This window comes from Monosiga brevicollis, genomic scaffold (genome assembly GCF_000002865.3).
Source record: "Monosiga brevicollis MX1 MONBRscaffold_2 genomic scaffold, whole genome shotgun sequence".
Taxonomy (NCBI): domain Eukaryota; class Choanoflagellata; order Craspedida; family Salpingoecidae; genus Monosiga; species Monosiga brevicollis.
Window position 1 is genome coordinate 1,110,983 of NW_001865039.1, and position 19,731 is coordinate 1,130,713.

At 55.2% G+C, this 19,731-nt stretch overlaps 5 protein-coding genes across 5 annotated transcripts in view; 3 read left to right on the plus strand and 2 right to left on the minus strand.

Moving 5' to 3' along the window:
- Positions 1-1,246: 1,246 nt before the first annotated feature.
- Positions 1,247-3,326, plus strand: MONBRDRAFT_13470 (uncharacterized protein; the record flags this gene model as incomplete). Its single annotated transcript, XM_001742124.1, has 11 exons — positions 1,247-1,354; positions 1,460-1,528; positions 1,678-1,825; positions 1,912-1,969; positions 2,044-2,106; positions 2,236-2,367; positions 2,478-2,610; positions 2,710-2,760; positions 2,898-2,963; positions 3,059-3,136; positions 3,210-3,326. Coding segments are annotated over 11 exons (1,023 nt in total), but the record flags the coding sequence as incomplete, so codon positions are not given.
- Positions 3,327-5,914: 2,588 nt separating this feature from the next.
- Positions 5,915-9,864, plus strand: MONBRDRAFT_30816 (uncharacterized protein; the record flags this gene model as incomplete). The annotated part of the gene is made up of 14 exons (XM_001742125.1): positions 5,915-6,266; positions 6,576-6,668; positions 6,794-6,944; positions 7,076-7,235; positions 7,319-7,417; positions 7,548-7,641; positions 7,673-7,761; positions 8,157-8,317; positions 8,412-8,550; positions 8,642-8,746; positions 8,857-8,981; positions 9,063-9,139; positions 9,218-9,266; positions 9,471-9,864. The coding sequence occupies 14 exons, from the start codon at positions 5,915-5,917 to the stop codon at positions 9,862-9,864; spliced, it is 2,088 nt and encodes a 695-aa protein (XP_001742177.1).
- Positions 9,865-9,885: 21 nt separating this feature from the next.
- On the minus strand, positions 9,886-11,684 carry MONBRDRAFT_30817 (uncharacterized protein). Its single transcript, XM_001742577.1, has 8 exons — positions 11,352-11,684; positions 11,209-11,271; positions 10,976-11,077; positions 10,702-10,825; positions 10,485-10,598; positions 10,255-10,342; positions 10,067-10,156; positions 9,886-9,974 (listed from the first exon to the last, which is right to left on the minus strand). Exons 1-8 carry the CDS (start codon positions 11,574-11,576, stop codon positions 9,911-9,913), a joined length of 870 nt encoding a protein of 289 aa, XP_001742629.1. The 5' UTR covers positions 11,577-11,684; the 3' UTR covers positions 9,886-9,910.
- Positions 11,685-13,213: 1,529 nt separating this feature from the next.
- Positions 13,214-15,195, minus strand: MONBRDRAFT_13803 (uncharacterized protein; the record flags this gene model as incomplete). The annotated part of the gene is made up of 7 exons (XM_001742578.1): positions 13,214-13,478; positions 13,590-13,787; positions 13,860-13,917; positions 14,017-14,096; positions 14,233-14,338; positions 14,476-14,689; positions 14,836-15,195. Coding segments are annotated over 7 exons (1,281 nt in total), but the record flags the coding sequence as incomplete, so codon positions are not given.
- A 2,816-nt stretch (positions 15,196-18,011) lies between these two features.
- The window catches only part of MONBRDRAFT_4956 (uncharacterized protein), a gene marked incomplete at both ends in the record, with an annotated part of 2,398 nt that continues 678 nt past the window's right edge, over positions 18,012-19,731 (plus strand). Inside the window, 8 exons of the mRNA XM_001742126.1 lie at positions 18,012-18,191; positions 18,315-18,404; positions 18,501-18,569; positions 18,767-18,956; positions 19,077-19,293; positions 19,386-19,451; positions 19,561-19,636; positions 19,657-19,705. Of these exons, the coding sequence (XP_001742178.1) occupies positions 18,012-18,191; positions 18,315-18,404; positions 18,501-18,569; positions 18,767-18,956; positions 19,077-19,293; positions 19,386-19,451; positions 19,561-19,636; positions 19,657-19,705 (937 nt within the window). The remainder of the gene's footprint in view (positions 18,192-18,314; positions 18,405-18,500; positions 18,570-18,766; positions 18,957-19,076; positions 19,294-19,385; positions 19,452-19,560; positions 19,637-19,656; positions 19,706-19,731) is intronic.

Here is a 19,731-nt window from a genome sequence, read left to right on the forward strand (position 1 = left end):
CTGTGCGAGCAAATGTCACCTCTGAGAGAGAGAGAGTGTGTGTGTGTGTGTGTGTGTGTGTGCTTTTGGCGGGAAGGAATTGTCGACGGTTTCGGGCGTGCGGATCCGAGCCGTTGTGCCCGAAAACATCTGACATCCAGACGATCTGACAAAAAAAGCAACGGTCACTCGCCTCACAATAATGGGCTTACATGTGCCTCACATACGACAACCGAAGACACGGCAAGGCACGGCAAGGCAAGATGGCGAAAAGATCTGACAATTATTGTCCACCACGTTGATGGATGATCCATGTGGTTTGTGGTGTGTGTGGTGTGCGCTTATCAACAAATAACAAGTGAAACAAAAGAACTTTCTGCACGTGGCAGTTACACACGACTGGCGCCAGTCTTACCTCTCCTGTGATAAATTTCGTTGTTCTCGTTGATTTCGTTGTTGTCATTTCATGTTGTTGTTGATGTTGTTGATGTTGTCGTTTGATGTTGTTGTCGAAGGATATTTCTTCCTGTTGGCGCTCAGCTCTTTACACACACACACACACAACTCGGGGTCGAGTGCGCGTGGTGGTGGTGGTGCTGCTGCTGCCTGCTGCTGAACCATTTGGGGTTTGCTGCGTGGTGTTTGCACATTGGTTTGCTGGTGGGGGACAACGGGCACAGCTCGCCTCACGCATCGCTTGGGGCTGGGGCGAGGATGCACCACATGAGATTGGTCTCGCACTTTTTCCTATCTCAACCTCGTGCTTCATACACTTCGTTGCCACCCTGCGCATTTGGACGAGCTTGTGGGCTTTAGAGCTCCTGACACTTTTGGTTCGGCGCTGGCCGTGCCTCTTACACCTCTACCATGGCTGAACAAGGCATGTTCGCCATTGAGGTCGATGATGTCGAGCACGAGGCCGGCTTTGATGCGCATGAAGAGGTGCGGGCCCAAACATCATGAATTCGCAACCCACCCGCCCCCTTCTGGGCTTTTTTTTTTTTTTTTTTTTTGCGCGCGCGCATGAACTGATTGGTGCGCTCTCGCTTGACCGCTGCACAGGAGGATGGGGATGGCCTTCGCCCCGACCTGTCCGAAGCCAACGCTGCAGGGTTTGTTGTCTTTGCGCTGCCTTTTGCCTCGCGCCTGCCACGGGGCCCCACCATCCTGTCAGCTGGGTGTCTCGTCCATACACTTACCTCAACTTCTTATTCTTGGCTTCACTAGCACCGGCGAGGAAACTTTGGCCGTGTCGGTGGTGGAGGCCATGGCCCAGAGCTATCGCGATGATCCCTCAGCTCTGGCAATCTCCCGCCGCGTGTCCGTCGAAGACTTTGAACTACTCAAAGTCATTGGCCAGGGTGGCTTTGGCAAGGTCTGTCCTCTGTCCTGCGTGCCACTTGGCCGAGGTTGCCGTGCCAAGCCCATGCCCTTTTCCCTGACCATACCCCGTTGCCTTCCCGTCTTCACTCTCTGCCAGGTCTTTCAAGTGCGCAAGCGCAGTGGCAAAGGCAAAGCCGAAATCTTTGCCATGAAGGTCCTCAAGAAGGTTTGTTGGCCAAGCGCAACCTGAGTGGCTCCACGTGTGGGGCCCCCACCTCCTCCGTGCCGCACCTTTTTGAGGGGCTAGTAGTGGGCTAGACGGCGGTTCTTGTCAGGCACTGACTCTCGGGTGCTTCTTGCCTTGCCTCCCATCAGGCCACCATTGTTCGCAGCACCAAGGACATTACCCACACTCGTGCCGAGCGTAACATCCTCCAGCTGGTCCGATCACCATTCATCGTGGACCTCAAGTACGCCTTTCAAACCAATGGCAAGCTCTACCTCATCATGGACTACCTCAGTGGTACGTTGGTCCACGCTTCCTTGCCCTCTTCCCAATACCCGCCAGGCGTCATGTTCTGGACATGTTCTGGTTCCGTGCTTCTTCAGGTGGCGAGCTCTTTACCTACCTCGACAAAGAGGGCATGTTTCTGGAAAAACAGGCGCGGTGTGTACAGAGCTCGGACCTTATCTCATTCATCGCCGGTGTAGCATACCTCTCACGAAAACCCCTTGCCTTAGTTTCTACGCCGCTGAGCTGGTTTTGGCCATTGAGCACCTGCATGGCCTTGGCATTATCTACCGGTATGCTACTTCTTCACCTCTAGCTGTTACTCACCTGTGACACATCCATGAACCAGCCCCCATGGCCCGCATGCATGAGCTGACCTGACCCTGTGCATGTGCGACGCCTGCCAATGCCACGACTAACAGCGACCTCAAGCCTGAGAACATCATGCTGGACTCCTCGGGCCACGTGGTGCTCACAGACTTTGGCCTCTGCAAGGAAAAGGTCGAGGACGATAGCACGCGAGCCATGACTTTTGCTGGCACCATCGACTACATGTAGGCTGCCGCACCACCCCCAACTGTGCCAAATTCTGCATCTCGTGTGCCACACCTCTAACAAATTATTTTTTTTTTTTTTTTTTTGCTTCCTTTTTCCAACCCCTCAGGGCCCCGGAGATTATTAGTCGTGAAGGACACAACAAGGCTGTCGATTGGTGGTCCCTTGGAGCGCTGACCTTTGACATGCTCACCGGACAGCCTCCGTTCTCAGCTGGAAACCGCAAGAAAACTATGGATCGCGTACGTCACTCAGAGCCAGTGCATGCAGCGCTGCTGTAGCTGCCCTTGAGCCAGACCAATTATTCATCCAACGCGGGCATTTTTGCCTCACATTTGTAGATCTTGCGTGCCAAGCCCAACTTCCCCCCCTTTATCACGCCTTACGCCAAGGTCAGTCGAACTTGCTCAACGCCTTGATACTGCTCGATGAATGAAGACAAGATCATGGTGTAAACTGTCGGTCAATCCACGACACCGGCGCAATTGTTCACACTCCCAGCTTTTTTTTTTTTTTTTCTTGATCTCAGGATATTTTGCGCAAGCTACTCAAGCGCAAGCCATCTGAACGATTGTCCTCTGCCGCTGAGATCAAGGTGCGTTTTTCTTCATTGAAATGATCTTCTCATTGCGTCCCTTGTTCGGCGGCTGGCCTGTGTGTGCTCTGATCACTTCTCGCTCTGCGCAACAGGCCCATCGCTTTTTCCGGGACGTCGACTGGCAAGTGGCCCTGGATCGTCGGTTGGAACCACCTTTTATTCCTTCAGTGGTGAGAAGCGTGTCCCCTCTCTGTCAGATCAACCCATCCCCCGTGTCCTCACGGCCCTCGGGCATGCAATTAGAACACGGCCTTGGACACGAGCAACTTTGATCCACAGTTTACCGATCTGCCACCTTCGGACTCGCCGGTTGATCCGCTGACGCCCAGCGCCGCCAATCTCTTTGAAGGCTTTACCTACGGTACGACCGATACTCGCAACACTCCGGCATGTTCACGCTGGGTCACACCTTATCGTGCTAGTTGCTCAACTCTTGCGACTGCGCCTTGCTTGCCCTTGTTTGACATGCAAAAATCAGTGCCCAGCGTGGAAGACCGCTTGTCCTCGCGCTCCCCGGCGCGCCGTGAGCAGGCCATCCATGCCAAGTTTGCACAAACTCCACCCGGGCTCGGCAATCGCGCTGGTACCCACGTCGTGCCCCCGGTGGATCAGTCGGTGCGAGATATCCCCGCGGCCGTGGCAGGAGCGGGTGCCTCTTTTCATGTCGGTGCCAGTGACGACGAGGAAGAACGCGCGCAGCTAGAGGAGCAAAGCGACAATCTGGGCACCATGATGTCGGCCCTCAATGTTGGCTTTAGCGGGATCGCCGCTGCCCGTCTGGGCAAGGATGGTTCGGACTTGCGGGCGCCGGCCAATAGCTTGGAGCCCAACAGCCTGCGCCGTGCCACCAACATGGATGCGAACGTTACCATCAATGGCAGCGATGGCTTGCCCAGCAACGACCCCAGTCGCGACACTACCCCAGCGCACAGCTCCAAGCCCAGCACTTCCAACCTCTTGGCCGCGGCCGCGGCCGCAGAGTCGCCGACTAAGCCCACTGTAACCAGCGACAGTCACTCGAGCAATGGCAGTCATGGTACCGGATCCCAGTCCAAGCCCGTTATTCGCGAAGCTGACGTGCTGGAGAACTTTGATCCGTTGGCTGATGGAGATGAAGACGGCGATGAATCTGGCGGTGCTTTTGGACAAGATGACGCGAACAGCCGTGCCCGGCTTGGCTCCGCATCGCGCAATCAGGCCAACGCCGCCCTTCGGGCGCGCATGGGACGCATGAGTCCGCGCCACAGTAGTGGGGGTAGTCGTCGGGCGATGCCATTCGAGCATGTTACTGATGCTGCGTTTGGCACAGGCCGGGATTACATGGGCTCCGAGTTTGGTCTTGCTGGCAGCTACGAGGATACCGCTGAATGGTCTAAAGTCGCGCTGGGCGCGGCGTCAGCCTCCCCTGCCCGCCCAACGCGCCAGCTACCAACAGCCTCGGTCCGAGGGCGCTCGGGCAAGGCCGGTCGCCGATAGCCGACCGAGTGGTCTCATCTCTGCTCGTGCCGATGGCACACTAGGATTACGTATGGGCTTGCTTTGTTTGTTTTTGGAGTTGCCAGTGCCCCGTTAGCGTCGACTGCGTGCTTGCTGAATTGTGCCGTGGTGTTTCAGTGGCTCTTTGTCCCCCATTCGTTGTACTTGGTTTGTTCCAGGTCACCGGCACTTTTGTCGTCGTTCGTTCTTGGTGGTCAGCTGCTTCAACCCGCGTTTTTTGTTTGCCATGATGGTGGCTTGGGTGACCTTGCTTCTTTGTGTTGTGTTGTGTTTTGGTGAATAACATCACCAGTTACGTGGCCAAGGGTGAGATCTCCGTGGAGCGGCTTCTTGGCGCGTGCATGCAGACGAGAGCGCCAAGCTCATGTCTGTGCATTCCTACAGATCTTGACAATCGATTTTTTTTAACCGAACGTTAACTGTGTACAGCAAAGGGTGTACATGCCATGTTCTAAAATTCATCAACTGCACGAGGGGTGGTGGGTGCCTGGGAGATGGTGCTGCGCGGACTCAGCCAGAAGAGCTGTATTTTCTCTGCGTGCTTGGTGTCTGGATGCCATTTGTCGCGCGGAATATTTGACCTGAGTGCAAGCGCACGCAAATGTGAGGCGACTGACTTGGCGACCCAGAGCAAAACAACTCCGGACAGTTGCTGCATACAAAGCACAAGCACGGACCGAACAAAAGTCGCATCCAGCCCCGCAAAGAGTTCATCGTCGGCCTGGCGGCTGCGTGATTGGTATGCAAAGAGAACGTGGGCGCCATGTTGGGCCAGCTGACGGAGTGTGTGGATAAGAGGTTCGATGAGGTGGGTGACCCACACGACGTCTGCGGCCAGGACGACATCGTACGCCTGCGTAGGTAGCAGGGCAAGGTCGCGATCTGCGTGGGTCCAGTCGAGGGCATGCACATCCACCACGGAGGTGATACCAGTGGTGAGGCGGACGCCATCGCGCAGCGAGGGCAGGGCCTCGGGCATATCAGTTAGCACGACCAGTGCTGGCTCGCGCAAACTCAGAGCCGCCGCCAAACCCACGAGGCCCCGCCCTGCACCAACTTCCAGCACCGATAAGCGAGGCTTGGCCAGTCGTGGGTCGGCGCCGCGCGCGGCATGCTCGAGGTAGCGGGCTGCAACGATGGAGCAGTCCCAGACCGAGCCCGCTGTCCGCACTTCGTGGACATTGCTGCCAATGACCAGATTGCTCAGCAGCACCCGACGTCCATTGATCATGAAAGGCGGGTCCTTTGCTGCCGCGGCTGCTGCCCCACCAACTGGGTCCGCAACAAACGCATAGCGGGGGAAAGCCGGACCGGGCAAAGCCAGCACCGGCTCCTGGTCTGTCTCGGGACTGTCAGCGGATTCGGCCATGCTCAAAGTTGTCGTTGCTGCCAGCACCAGGCAGAGCGCGCTCACCAAACGCACCACGCCACGGCCTCTCGCCGGCCAAGTAATGCACGCCTTGCTCCCTACCACAAAGCTAGCTCGACAACCCCGGCACTGCCACCACCCCATTGCCGCCTCTCGTCTCGGTAACGCCCGCTGTCTGAAGAGATTCAAATTAGCCAGTGAGTCACCCCCTTACCTTTCTCTCTCTCTCTCTCTCTCTCTCTTTCTCAACCGACCAGAGCAATTCATTTCTCTCTCTCTCTCTCTCTCTCTCTCTCTCTCTCTCTCTCTCTCTCTCTCTCTCTCTCTCTCTCTCTCTCTCTCTCTCTCTCTCTCTCTCTCTCTCTCTCTCTCTCTCTCTCTCTCTCTCTCTCTCTCTCTCTCTCTCTCTCTCTCTCTGAATCAATTGTCAGCACGTCGACCCCAGGGTTGCATAACACGACGACAAGAGGGTCATCTTGAGATCGGCTTCATCCAAGGGGTGGGGTCGGCGAGGGAGGGGGAGACACTGGTTGAGGAGGGGGAGGGGACGCATTTTCCTGATCCGGTTTTGGTCAAACTAGTGTGGCTTTAGACTGGCTGGCTTCGTCCGAACGTCCTATTATTTTCTGCTTGCGCGATCGTTCTGATGGCGGATCAACTCGTCAAATTTCCTCGCACCAAGCATCTCTTTGATGCCGGCGGTGGCGCTGTGAGCCGTGATGACCTATTGTTTCTCCCACAAGATGTTGAGACCATCTTCTACAACCCTGATCGGCCTCTCGTGGTCCAGGAAAAAGTTGATGGCGCTAATCTGGGCTTCTCCCTTGCCCCTGACGGTTGGTGCTAAAGGACCGCTTCATTCGCACGAACCGTGTCGCTCCATGAGCATTCTGCGCAACCCTCATGCACACGACCCTTTCTGGTCTGCCCGCTTCATTGACATGCGTCTTACCCGTGTTAGGTCGGGTGCTGGCACAGAATCGATCCCACTATGTCAACAGCAGCACCCACGCCCAATTCAAAACGCTGGATGCTTGGATTTCAGCGCACATTGAAGACCTGTACGCTGTTTTGGCCCCGCCCACGGGCGAGCGTCGGGTTTTGTACGGCGAGTACGTGCCAGTCAACTTTTCTTCAGACTCTTTGACGTCGATGTGTGACCCAAAGGGAGATGGGAGTTCCTCGCCCACCCGCTCACAACATGATGTTGCTGCACACGTGCGCCCATGTCCTCGTCGCACAGGTGGCTTTATCTGCGCCACACCGTTGCCTACGATCGCCTTCCAGACGTCTTCCTGGCCTTTGACCTGCTTGATTTGCATACTGCACGCTTCCTGAGTCATGAGCGCTTTCAAGCTGCTCTTGCCGATACATCTCTGCATACCGTGCCCGTCCTTTATCAGGTTTGGTCGAGCCCTGCGCCCCTCCCCGTTTTCAGTGCTTCTTCGGCCGAGGGCGTCGTTTTCACTGGCACCCATGACTTTAGGGACGGGTGGCCGGAGAAGAGGCCGTGCGCGCTCTCTTGGACCACCAATCACACTTCTCCCCGCACAAAGTCGAAGGTCTCTACTTTCGTTCTGAACAGGTGTGGTTCTCTGCCTTGGACCTCGTTTCAAAATGATTGCTTGCCCCACTCCAGTCAAAGAGAAAAAAATCTCGCATTCGCCCCTGCAGTTCCCCCTTCTTTGACCGGGACTTGTGACGCACGGCGCTAGGACGGATGGCTCCTACATCGGGGCAAGGTTGTTCGCCCTGATTTTGTACAGGCGCTTGGTAAGCGCTGGGAGGCCAAGGGCATTGTGCGCAATGGTGTGTGCGCCTTCTGGTGATTGCCTGAAAGATACAACTGAACACTCAAACCTGGCTTCCGAAGATCAGGTGTTTAACCAGACCTATAAGATTAAGATGCTTACAGCCCATGAGAACATGGTGAGGGTTAACCTGCTGTGCAGGTGATCATCAGGATCCACGTTGAACCATCCGCATTTTGATGGCGAATCGATTTTCAAGTCATTCCCCAACCCCGGCTGCCTCTCATTCACGCACACTCGCCCTCCTCAACCAACACCATCATGACCCACTACACGCGACTCAACCATGTACGCCATAAATGAGAGAGAGAGACGCACACACACCCATCCTTTTGGCTGACTATTTTTTCACCTTGGAAATGTCAGAAAACTGAAGATGCTCAGTTTCCACACACACACATCACAGAGGCAGTGGCACATCACACAGCAGCTACAGGGGCAGCAGTGGCGACGGTGCTCGCGGTGCTGGCGGTAGTGGTGCCTTGGGGCCTTTTGGCTGTGGTTGATTGATAGCGGCAACGACAAGCAGCCTGTATCTTGCGGCTGCGTGCACCAACAAAGAACATGGCCACTCACGAGCCTTTGCCCCCACCGCATCATTACGACTACGGCGAAGATGACGTGGTTCGGGCGCTGCCCGCCAACCTCTTTCAGAACATTGGTGCAGAGAGCAGGTACGGCCATTCATCCAGCCCGCGTTTGCATTGCGACTCATTGAATAACCCTTGAGAGTCATGTTTGCACCCTCACTCCTGCGAACGCGCGCAGTTTGCCATGGAGCGGAAGCCAACTTTTGATAGCCGAGGGACCAGTCGCTTCATTGGCCGCCATCTGCAGTCTGGGACTGGATGAAGAGGCTAGCCCTGTCCAGTTCAAAGCGCGCATTCACGTGGCTGACCGTCTTGATGTAAGCACCTGCCTCGTGTAACTTGTCGCTGACACGTGGCTAGCCTGCATGACATTCCCTCTGAATTTTTGACCTGACTGTGTGGTGATAGCCGGTGGAAGTAGAGGCCAAACTGTATCAGACCAGTGACAACGGCATTGCTTGCTTGGTGGATACTGCTTTGCCCCTCAGTGCTGCCCGCGAGTGGATGCAACAGGTACGTTGGTTACTGCAGCATGCTGACACACGAGGATTGGCGCGCGCACCTCTGCCCCGTCCACTCACATCAGGCCTCAACCTACCGCGGTTAACCTATTCTGCTCTTAGTTGGCCCAGCGAGTGTCCGTCCCACGCGTCGTAGTCGTCACGGAAGCTGATCTTCACACTTTCCTAGCTGCTGATGATGCTGCGCACATGAGCCCTACGACAAGCGACGAGGGAGCTGCTCTTCGGTAGGCCTTGCCTGCCCTTTATTGCCCTTGAAGCTGGACAGTACGCTATGACCACCCTCACTCTGCCGCGGCACGTCACAGTACCCTGGGAACACAGATGGTGCAGGATGTTGCCTTTCTAGAACAGCCAAATTTGCTTACGGGCCTGCCGGCCGCGGGTACGTCCTCCCGGCCTTGCCTCATACCAGCTCCTGATCGTGCTCATCCACGCTCTTACCTCTCCCTGTGCTGCGTAGCCACCATGTATGCTCTGATGCATAGTTGGGAGCACCAAGTCTTTGTTGTGTACCATGCCGCAGTCGGCTATCCCCAAGACACAGCCTCGGGTGCCATGCGCCTCTTTAGCCGCGCCATGACAGTGGCTAGCGGGGCCACCGCACAGGTGAAAAATACTCGGAGTTTAAGCATATCATACTGAACGCTGCAGCTTGCGACGATCGCGTTTTCCGCTTGAAACTCACATCAACCCATGTCCATCTCTGCCTGTAGGTTTCGGCGCAAGAGGCTCAAACTCGATTGGCGCGCCATTTGGCACGCTTTCGACAACGCCCATCTGAAGCCATGCTGTATCTCTGAGAAGACTGGTGATGCACGACACCTGAAGCGCTTTGCAAAACCAGCTTTTACGAGCCCCTTGCAACAGCGTCAGAATGCTAGACTAGCGCTTAAGGAAAGCATGATCGTGTCGGTGTATGTGCTTGTGTGTGTAAGTGTGTGTTCGCGCGGTGCAATGAGAGACATGTGTGCTGTGACACCCATTGACATTTGTGCACCGCGTCCAGAAGATGAAGAGCGTGCGGCACCCTGGCCGCGTGGGGAAATGATAAACGCGATGGATTTGGAAGGGAAAAAAAAAAGTAAGAAGAAAGACCACAATCTTTAGAAAAAAACAAAAGGAGACACACAAGGAAGAAAGCGCACGAGAAACCTTAGGCGATGCTTGAGTTTGTTGAGAGCAAGTAGGTGGCCTCAATCTCCTCAGCCTCAGTGTCACTGTTGCGTAAAAGGCAAAGGCATCAAAGATTAAATGAGCATCACACGGTTGTGGCGCCACAACAAGCACGTCTTGAAAAGGCAGTGCGTACCGAGCATTCCGGAAGCAACGCGTCTTGAGCTTGGTCAGGCCAAAGGCAAAGAAGAAGAACACAATGTGCAATGCCGCCATGCCCAGGTACCTGCCAATTGTGTATACACGCAGCACTTGGTGAATAAACGAGACCAACATTTACACACACACACACACACATACAGGCCACGCGAATTCTGCACGCACCATCCTGGGGCATCTTGCTTGGTCGTGTCCAGGAAAAAGTACACCCATCGCCCCCCCGACGCACGAATGATCCAAGAGTAGATTCCATCTGAATAAAAGAGCAGAGCGTGAGTGGGGTTGGGACTCGCACGCACAATTGGTCCACCCGCCGACCTGCCCACCCGCCTATAGCTCATGTGGTGCAATGAACACCCTGTTGGCAGCAGAGCGCTGTGGCGATGAAAACGTACATGTGAGCATCCAGAAAATGACAAAGCTAACGTGGGCCGGAATGATCGGGATTCGGTTCAGGAAGAGCTCGCCCAGCATAAAGATCATGTTGAAGCCATGGACATTGTACGAGCCTAACAAACCAAACAGGCAGCGTCATGAATATCAAGCCCGCCGTACAAGCAAATCGGCGGCAAGCATTTCTTCAGCACATCTTCTTAACCCTAAGTTGCTTACCAAAGTTGAGAAACTTTTGGCAGCAAGCATCGGGGTTGTCATCGCGGTGAGCCACATGCTTGGCCTGAGGATACAACACTCCCCACAAAACGACGTCCACCAGGAATACCATGGTCATGGCAATCTATCATGAAGGAAATAAAAAAAAAAAGAAAGGAGAAAAAAAATGAGGGCGGCAAACGGCAAATGCACATTTCGGTTCCGAAGCGCTTGGGAATGGCGATGGGTGCAGAATATGTCAAGGTGGACAGCACTGCGGTAACAGCAAGCGCACCTCAAACATGATGAGGGTTGTGCGATCAAGCAAGCGCGTGCTCGGGTTTCGTGATACATCATATCCGACCATGCGCGCCGACACGCTTTGGACAGAGGCAAGCTATCCAACAAACGCAAGCAGAAGATTGGTAACAAATAAGCCCGTGTGACAGTATCGAAGAAATCAGGGCACAAAAGAAAGGTGCACTCGTGCTTGGACAGCGCTCTGACTCTGGAGGGCACGCAACAAACCAAGAAGAATACGGTCAGAAACGTAAAGTTCCAGACAGTGTAGAAGAGCAGACCCTTCTCACCCTACAGAGGTGAAAAACAAACGGATTTGAGAGAGAAGCTTGGATCATCGCTATCCATAAGCACCCGAGCAAGCATCGAACCTCTTTGCGCGCCAACAACCAGATGAGAATGCTGCAGCAGTAGGTGAAGATGCCCAGGCGATAAACGAGGAGTACGGTCGGACTGGCAACATAGGAGAGGGCGAGGTTGGCTGGGGTGCAACGGGCCCAGTGTGTCCAGCCGCGTCGGCCGGCAAAGACAAGGAGGCCAATCGCAATCAGGAAGAGCACCACCACGACCACAATCAGGCTCGGTACAATGTACATGGCGCTGGTGATGGGCTACTCGAGAACCTCAGTCGACCGTTTGATCGCCTCCGCGCTTTGCTTTATGAGCTCCTGTGCGTCATGCAACTGCCCTGCCGTAGCAACTCGCTATCCGCGCGCATGCCAGAGAATGAGAACAAAGACACATCCGCTTTCTACCCCGCCCCCTTGCTGCGTCTCCCACCCAATCACCGCCGCAAGTGAACGGGCGAGAGCGGAGCGCGCACTGTCACTCACGAGAAATTTATGGAAAAAAAAAAAGAGAAAAAATGCTTGAAACGTGTTCGTGTGTGTGTGTGTTGTGTGTGTGCATGTGCATGTGCGTGCACTCTAGTGTGCGTCGCATGATAAAATCAAGCACAGGAACCTCTTTCCGCTGCTGTACAATAATTTTTTTTTTTTATGAGGGAAGAGGGGGGCATACGCATCTCGATAGATATTATGGATATGGGAATCTGAACACCTTCTCATGTCTGGAGGGTGACCTCGGCAGACGATGCAGCACATGCATCACAATTGTTGCAATGTATTGGTATCGGGCTTTGGCTGGCGCTGCCATTCTTGTTTCCGGTGCTTTTAGTTCCAGTCCCCATGAAAGACACATGTAACCCAGCATGTCGCGAGGTGCGTGCTATATTACTTATGGAATGTCAATTGGACGATGTGCGGTCGCGAGAGCCGGATGAGGGCCAACCGGCACGCACAACGTCAATGCAACCAGTCGGATTTGGCACGGACGATCAACGCCTGTCGCCAAATGAGCTGCTGCGACCTAGCCTGGAGAAACGTCAACTGAAGAAAAGTAGAATAATGAAACATGGGGTGATGCCACTGATGTGACTGCTGATCTGCCTGGCAAACTATTTAAAACATGGCAGGAGCTATAGTGTCATCGGCATCACCCCAGGCACGGGCCACATGCGCAAAGCTAAAATCCAACATCCGCGAATCCACCGCCATCGTCTCTTGGCGCTGGGATGGCAGTTCTGCCAGTTCGCCATCCTCTGGTCGCTTGCGTGTGGCAAGGTCGTCCGCTTCTTCCTCAGCCTCAGCCTCAGTTTCCTCCTCTGAATCGTCATCCCCAGCCCATCCATTGGTGACTGCCACACGGTCGTCTCTGCCTTGCTGTGCCTCGGCCGGAGTCGAGGAGGATGAAGTTGTCGAGGAAGAGTGTGTCCGCGCGTGTGAAGCGTTGGGACCCGGTCCGGGCTCTGTCGTCTCCTCGGGTGCATCACCGTTAGAGTCCACCCCCTCATCATGAGAGTCGTGGTGTTCCTCCTTGGGAGGAGGAGGAGGGATGACAATGACTGGTGCTGAAGCCAAAGCTGCCGCTTCAACGTCAGGCTCTGCGACTTGAGGCTCGGGGAGGCTTTCGGGTGCTTCTGACTCAATGCTGACACCATCATCTCGGGCAGGCTGGGCAGCTGTCCTTGATGGTTTGGGGGCTGACGAAGCATCAGAGTCGACATTGTGCGAAGCAGGTTCAATCGCATCCACATCCACATCGTCTACGGTCGTGTTGGGTTTCACCTAAGCCAGCCGAGCGCAACTCGATGATGAGGGCGGGGGTGATTGGGAAGAGCAGCGTGGGCAAAGCCTGCCTACGCGTCGCCCATGCCCACACTGCACCATCACAATCAGCACCATCGTACCTTGACAAAGCGTGTCGTCTTGGCCGAGTCATACATCGTTTCTGGCAGCCCGACAACCACGTGTTCCTTCGGTCCGGCCTCGGTAAAATCAGGATCATCTGAAATGGTATTCAGGCGCCGAAGGCTGGGCTTGGGGGTTGTTGAACGCGAAGAAGATGGCGTCGCGGCCGCCGTCCCTGTACCACCGCCCTTCACCAGACGCCCCACGTCCCGCAGTGCTGGACAACGGGAGCGTGCCTCGCGTGCCAAACTGTAGACAGAGAAAACATGAACTCGAGAGATTGAGCGAGGCCCCGCAAAACCACGGACAAAGTAGCATCGACAGCCCGGCTTACAAGAAAAAAGGATTTCCTCAACTCACCCCAAAATGGATTTGCGCAATTGATCAAAGGTGGGCCGCTGACTGGGCTGGCGCTCCCAGCAGGAGCACATCAGCTCAAAAAATTCCGGATCACACCCCTCTGGCGCGGTCAAGCGCAAGCCCTCGCGCACCCGCTTTTGCACCTCGATGTTCTTGACGCCGGGATACGGAACCATACCATAAGCTGCGACCTCCCACCTATGACGGCATTACGCTTCTGTCAAGACACATTGGTCTGTGATGGACCCAAGCAGTGAAGCAAGCACGCACATTGTCACCCCCAGAGCCCAGCAGTCACTGGCCGGCGAAAATATCTTCTCGTCCATGCCTACCAACGACCAATTCACGGTCCCACATGCGTTGACGTGAGAAGAGCATGAGATGCAACGCCCAAGGTGCAAAGCACAAGCCCCTGCAAATGACCCACACTCTATCGCCATCCACTTGATGGGCAGCTTCAAGGACGTTGTCAAGACGAAGACATCTCGCTCCTCTGGCAATTTTCGCCTGATCCAGCCCAGCACCGACGAGTGGCGATATCAAACCAAAAGTCAGCAAGAGCGTCCATTCCATCGCATGCACTAGGTCTGGATCCATCCGTTGGCCTGCCTTCCCTGAACAACTCAATCGACGAGGTTCTTACGAGAGGCCGAAATCGGCGATCTTGACGAGATTCTTGCTGGACAGCAGGACATTGCGCGCGGCCAAGTCCATGTGGACGAAGCGATGCTTGGCCATGTAGTCCATACCTGTTTTGCAAAACAATGCGCAAGAGCATGGCACGTCAGTACCATGAAACACGTTGCTTGAAGCAGCAGTCCAGATGCAAATGCGCTGCTCAATCATTGCTTCAGAGTAACACGGAAGAGAGAAACATGAAACGAACCGGTGGCAATCTGCACTGCAAATTTAAGTTGCTCCAGCAATGTGAGGGTGATGTTTTTCTCATGCGCGGCTTTGACCACGGCTCGCAGATCGCCGTACTCCATGTACTCGAGCACGCAGAGCCAGGGCCGCTGCTGAACTGCCACCCCGACCAGCCGGACCAAGTTGACGTGATTAAAGTTGAGCATCAGCTCGGATTCACGCAAAAACTCTTCCTGCAAACATCACAGAGCATCAGTCGTCGCGTGGTCAGCGTGTGAAAGTGGGCCCTGACAAGTGCACCGACACCAACAACCGCCTCAAATTTCCTCGCCTTTCTTCACGAGGATGAAGATGAGCAGTATACGCATGCGGCACGTACGCGATCGGCAGGCGTGGCGCCGTCTTTCAGCAACTTGACGGCTCGATGGATCGTGTTGCTGCCATTTTCACCATGACCGGCTTTGACGGCTTGCAGACCGAGGTAGACCTCGCCAAACTGGCCCATGCCCAGGACGCGGATTGGCTTGAGATCGCGTCGGTGAATTTGTCTCTGAAAAAGGGGGCCCTTGACAGGATCGCGTTTCTGTGACACAGCCGAAAAGGCATGTTTCTTTCCCCTATTTTGCTTGGCTTCCTCCATGGCCACTTGGAAGGCTACGTTGACTGATTGGCACAGATCATATGCACGAGTGCCGGCTCGAAAGATCTCGCAGCTCAGGCGATCGAGCCGCTCGTCCTGCCAGCATACGTGACAAGACCATTAGATGATGTGAGAATAGCATGAGCTGCCCTCATGAAACGAGCTCGACTCAAACCTTGATGATAAAGGCAAATAACGCGTCATCTGTATTAATGCCCTTGCGTTTTTCGCGCCGAAGGATCCGCTTGTCCTCAATCACCGTGGTGAAGCTGCAAAACGAAATGTGCCCCCCAAGCAAGAGCAGGGCGTGAGGCCTGGTGCCTGAAAAGCACCTCTTAGCTAGCATTTGAGCCACGCAAGCACAGCAGCTATTCCGTCCGCCCGCAGCGTGTGCCAGTACGCACGCAATATTCTTGATGAAAGTGTTGCTAACAACTTCGGAGGTGAGGGCCTCCACTACCTTAATGCCGTCCCCGCTCACACTGATGGCTACGACCTGGGGTTGCGGCTTCATCAACTAGTCACGCAGACAGGGCGGAACGGGCGTCAAGTGAGAACAGAAAGTTGTGTGCGCATGAGTGGCACCATGGCCAAGTTGTGGCAGCAGCCGGATGAACGTACCAGGACGGATTCAGCTGCGGCATCACACGTGGCCTGTGATTTGTTGCGGTCAACGGGCACACTACCCAGATACTGGGCCTCAAAAAGGCCAAGAGGGCCCTGCCGGGCGTGGTTGCCGTTGGCCAGGGCCGAGTGGGTGAGGTGACGCGCATAAGCACGACCTTGCGTGCTGGGCTGGGCGCCGTCGTGCACGTGCTTGTGGGCGTTGGCGACCGTCACAAGGGCACGGCCGATGGCCTCGTTGGCGTCCGCGGCTTGTCGGCGCTTGCGCATGCGAAAACTATGACAAAAAGTCACTTGTTGGCTATCTTCCGTGATAAAGGCGAGCAGTTTCTTGCGGACATGGGTGAAGGTGATCTCAGAAACCAGAACGCGTTGGGGCTCGCCATCGGCTGGAACGAGGGAGATGACATCACCGGCCAGCTCAAACTGAACGGTTTGCGGTCGATTGAGGCGTCGGGTGAGGCGCACAGCCTCGAGGACCGTGTTGGCGCCACCGCTCTGCTTGACAGTCGTGTGACCGAGATACTTGCAGCGCAAGTGGAGGGGCGGGCCAAAATCGACGGAATCGGCCAGACTGGTGTGTGGCAGAGCCCCGCTACGCGAGCGGTTGAGCTTGTTTTTGTCCGTGGCAATGTCGCGAAACGCCTCGTTCACTTTGGCTGACACCTCCTTGCAAGTCTTCTTGGAGCGAAAGAGATGGCATTGCCGGATGCTGTTGGTGCGGTCTGTTTCTACATAGGCAATAAAGTTTTGCTTCTTGCCGAGAATGGAGATGTAGCTGAATGCGCGCATGGGGGTCATGGTCAGCTGCTGCCCGGTCTTCGAATCGGTCACCTCAAGACCCTGATAGGTAATTCGAAGAATAACCTAAGAGGGAAAGAGAACCAATTACAACCGCGACATGAGGATGATGATGCAGTTGTGCCAAGGCTATTGAATAGAGACCCGAAATGAAGCACAGGGCTGCCGGTGGAAATGCAAAGACGCGCGGGAGCGGTAGGAAGAGGGACCCAATGATACAAACCTTGCGCTTGGGATGGCGCGCGCTCTGAATACGGCCGGCCGCCTCCAGGACGGTGTTCTGATCCTTGGAACGGTTGACTGGACAGCTGCCCAGATACACAAGGGAGTAGGCGCCATACTCTTGGACCGCATTTGAGTCAACGTCATAGCGCTCGGCGGACTGCTTGTTGCCCATTGTGCTGATCGTTCAAAAGCGGGTCAGCCGGATGCAACCGCACCGAGCACGGCGAGGAGGACGAGACCGTTGGCAAAGTCTGAGCGCCCCGACAACACCGCCAGCGACCAAGGGGGTGGCGGAGGGTGGGTAAGAACTTGGCTGTATAAAGACGCCAGGCACTACCAGAGGGCTGTTGATTGGCTGGTCCCACGCACTCAGGCTGCACACTTTGATTGCAGGTCAAACGCCGGGCTGAACCTTAAAAAAAATCCTTAAATGTCTTAAGCGTCCATACCAGCCTCGGCGTGCGAGAAACGCCAGGGTCCAAAGGCTCAGCTCAAGAGTGAGACTCGTTCCAAGAGCTGCAACAGGCCGATTGCTCTGCTGAAAAGGAGTCAACCAATTGGTATTCATACAATGCACGCGACGTGCAAGCGGTGCCGTATGGCGGCGGAGCTAAAGGATCAAGAATCAGAGGCTTTGGCCAATCAAATTCTAATGCACTCGGCGACAGCAATGCAACTCATGTAGCAGCAAGCCTCGGCCTACAAAATGGTACGCTAATGGCTGAGAGCTGAGACCAATTGCGCCCTGGTTTCCAGGCACGAGCACGACGGCATTGAGGACCGGCAGGGACAGCAAGAAGGTCCGTGAGCGAGTTGACGCGCGGCACGTTCGCGCAAAACCCAAAACCAAGGAAATATCTGCATTAACCTTTCAAACGCCGACATGAAGTTGTTATGTACTGGTTATAAAAGATTCATATTCTCATGTACTAGCTTCTTTAACCCCTTTTTGCCTTCACGTCAACAAACGCTGTGCTGTGGGCAGCCAGTCTCACAAACCTCAGATTGTTCAACACTATTCAAACCACAACTATAAGCAGTTTATTGAGCAAAAACACCTGAAATCTGCAATAACCTTCTTTTCTACTGCATTAGATCCCAAACGGTCACGCCCCCCTTGAGTTCACTCCTCTCAATCATGAAATTCCGGCCTCTGTCACTGCGTTCGCTACTTTCAGACTGTTTGTCAGATGAATGCGGTGTCTGCTCACTGCTTTCGTGGGCTGTCATCCCGGGTGGCTCAATCAACGGCAAGCAACGGCAGCATGGCGGCGGCGACAGCGGCGCTGAGCGCGGCTGATTTGCCGGCCGGTGCCGTGCGACATGGCCCAGCTCTGGCGTTTCGTATCGTGGCCAAGTGCAGCCGCACCCCTGCGCGAGCCTCGGAGCTCTATCTGCCCCATAGCACCGTGCACACCCCCATCTTTATGCCCGTCGGCACCCAGGTTGGCGACTCTGCCTGATCGAGCACGTGGCCCGGTCTCAAAGAGCTCTTTGCATTCGAGGGGCCCGGTGTAGTCGCTGTAATAAAAGGCTGATGCGCTGTTATGCTGCAACCATCATCCCAGGGAACAATGAAGGGCCTCACACCTGCCCAATTGGAGAGCCTCAACTGCCAGATTATGCTCTCCAACACCTATCATCTTGGCTCACGTCCGGTCTGTTCTCCTCGCACATGACCTGGACGGGCGGCGTGCTCGTTTGAATGTATTCCTGATGCTGTGCCGTGTTTTGGTTCTTGCGCTGAATTGCAGGGACCAGAGATCATGAAGCAGGCCGGCGGGCTTCACAAATTTATGAACTGGAAGCGCTCTGTGCTCACGGTACGCTATCCCTTACACGAGCTGGTGTCCCTCTTCTATTTCCTCTGTTTCTTCCTCTTCCTGCTCGTGCTCCTCTTCCCCTGCCCCTGCCTCTCCCTCTGCCTCTGCCTTCCTGCTCAATTGGGTTGGCATGCAATCGCACAGCCGCCCTTTGCATGTTCGCTCACACCCGTCGGCACTCGTTTCGCCGTGTTCAGGACTCGGGTGGCTTTCAGATGGTGTCCCTGCTGCATCTGGCTGAAATCACCGAACATGGTGTCAGCTTTCAGTCACCCCACGACGGCTCCCAGATGATGCTGACCCCAGAACATAGCATAGGCTTGCAAAACACCATTGGCGCTGATATTATTATGCAGCTGGACGACGTTGTCAGCTCCCTCATTTCTGGTTTGTATCCACGCCCACCAAGCTTGTCAGACCATGCGCCCTCAGCGACATGCGCCGTGTGGGGACACGCGCCTACCCTACAAGAGAGCTGAACTCACTCGACATTTGCGCTGTACGCAGGCCCTCGGGTGGAAGAGGCCATGCACCGGTCCATTCGTTGGCTCGATCGATGCATTGCGGCCCATGCCCGACCAGAAGAACAAAACCTATTTGCCATCATTCAAGGAGGCCTAGACCTGGAGCTCCGTCGCCAGTGTGTGGACGCCATGGTTGAGCGCAACACGCCCGGATATGCCATTGGTGGCCTCTCCGGTGGCGAGGAAAAATCTAGTTTCTGGTGCGTTTTGCTGTGCGACATGTACACGCGGTATCGCGGCCTACAGCACGCACACTTGTCTTACACGACGAGCGTGAAACCCTGGTTGGCAGGCGTGTTGTGAAGGAAACGGCCCGTCTGCTGCCAGACGATAAGCCGCGCTACTGCATGGGCGTCGGGTACGTGCTCCCACCCACCACCCCCCGCCACTTTGTCTCCACCACCCCCCGCCACTTTGTCAACCCCCTCGGGCCTCTGACCTTTTGAATGGTGACTGCTCTTCGTCAGCTATGCCACGGACCTGATTGTGTGCGTGGCGCTCGGTGTGGACATGTTTGATTGCGTGTTTCCCACTCGCACTGCGGTAAGCAACCCAATGTTCAGGCCCCGCTCGGCTCCAGGAACCCAGCCCATTCTTTAATCTCAACACATCGTGTCTTTTGCTTTGTTTCCCGCCTG

Coding starts and splice junctions, on each gene's coding strand:
- MONBRDRAFT_30817 (XM_001742577.1), bottom strand. CDS start 11,576: ATGTACATTGTACCGAGCCTGATTGTGGTCGTGGTGGTGCTCTTCCTG. Junction 11,078..11,208: donor TTCTGACCGTATTCTTCTTG/GTTTGTTGCGTG, acceptor TTTGTTGGATAG/CTTGCCTCTGTCCAAAGCGT. Junction 10,599..10,701: donor CCAAAAGTTTCTCAACTTTG/GTAAGCAACTTA, acceptor TTGGTTTGTTAG/GCTCGTACAATGTCCATGGC.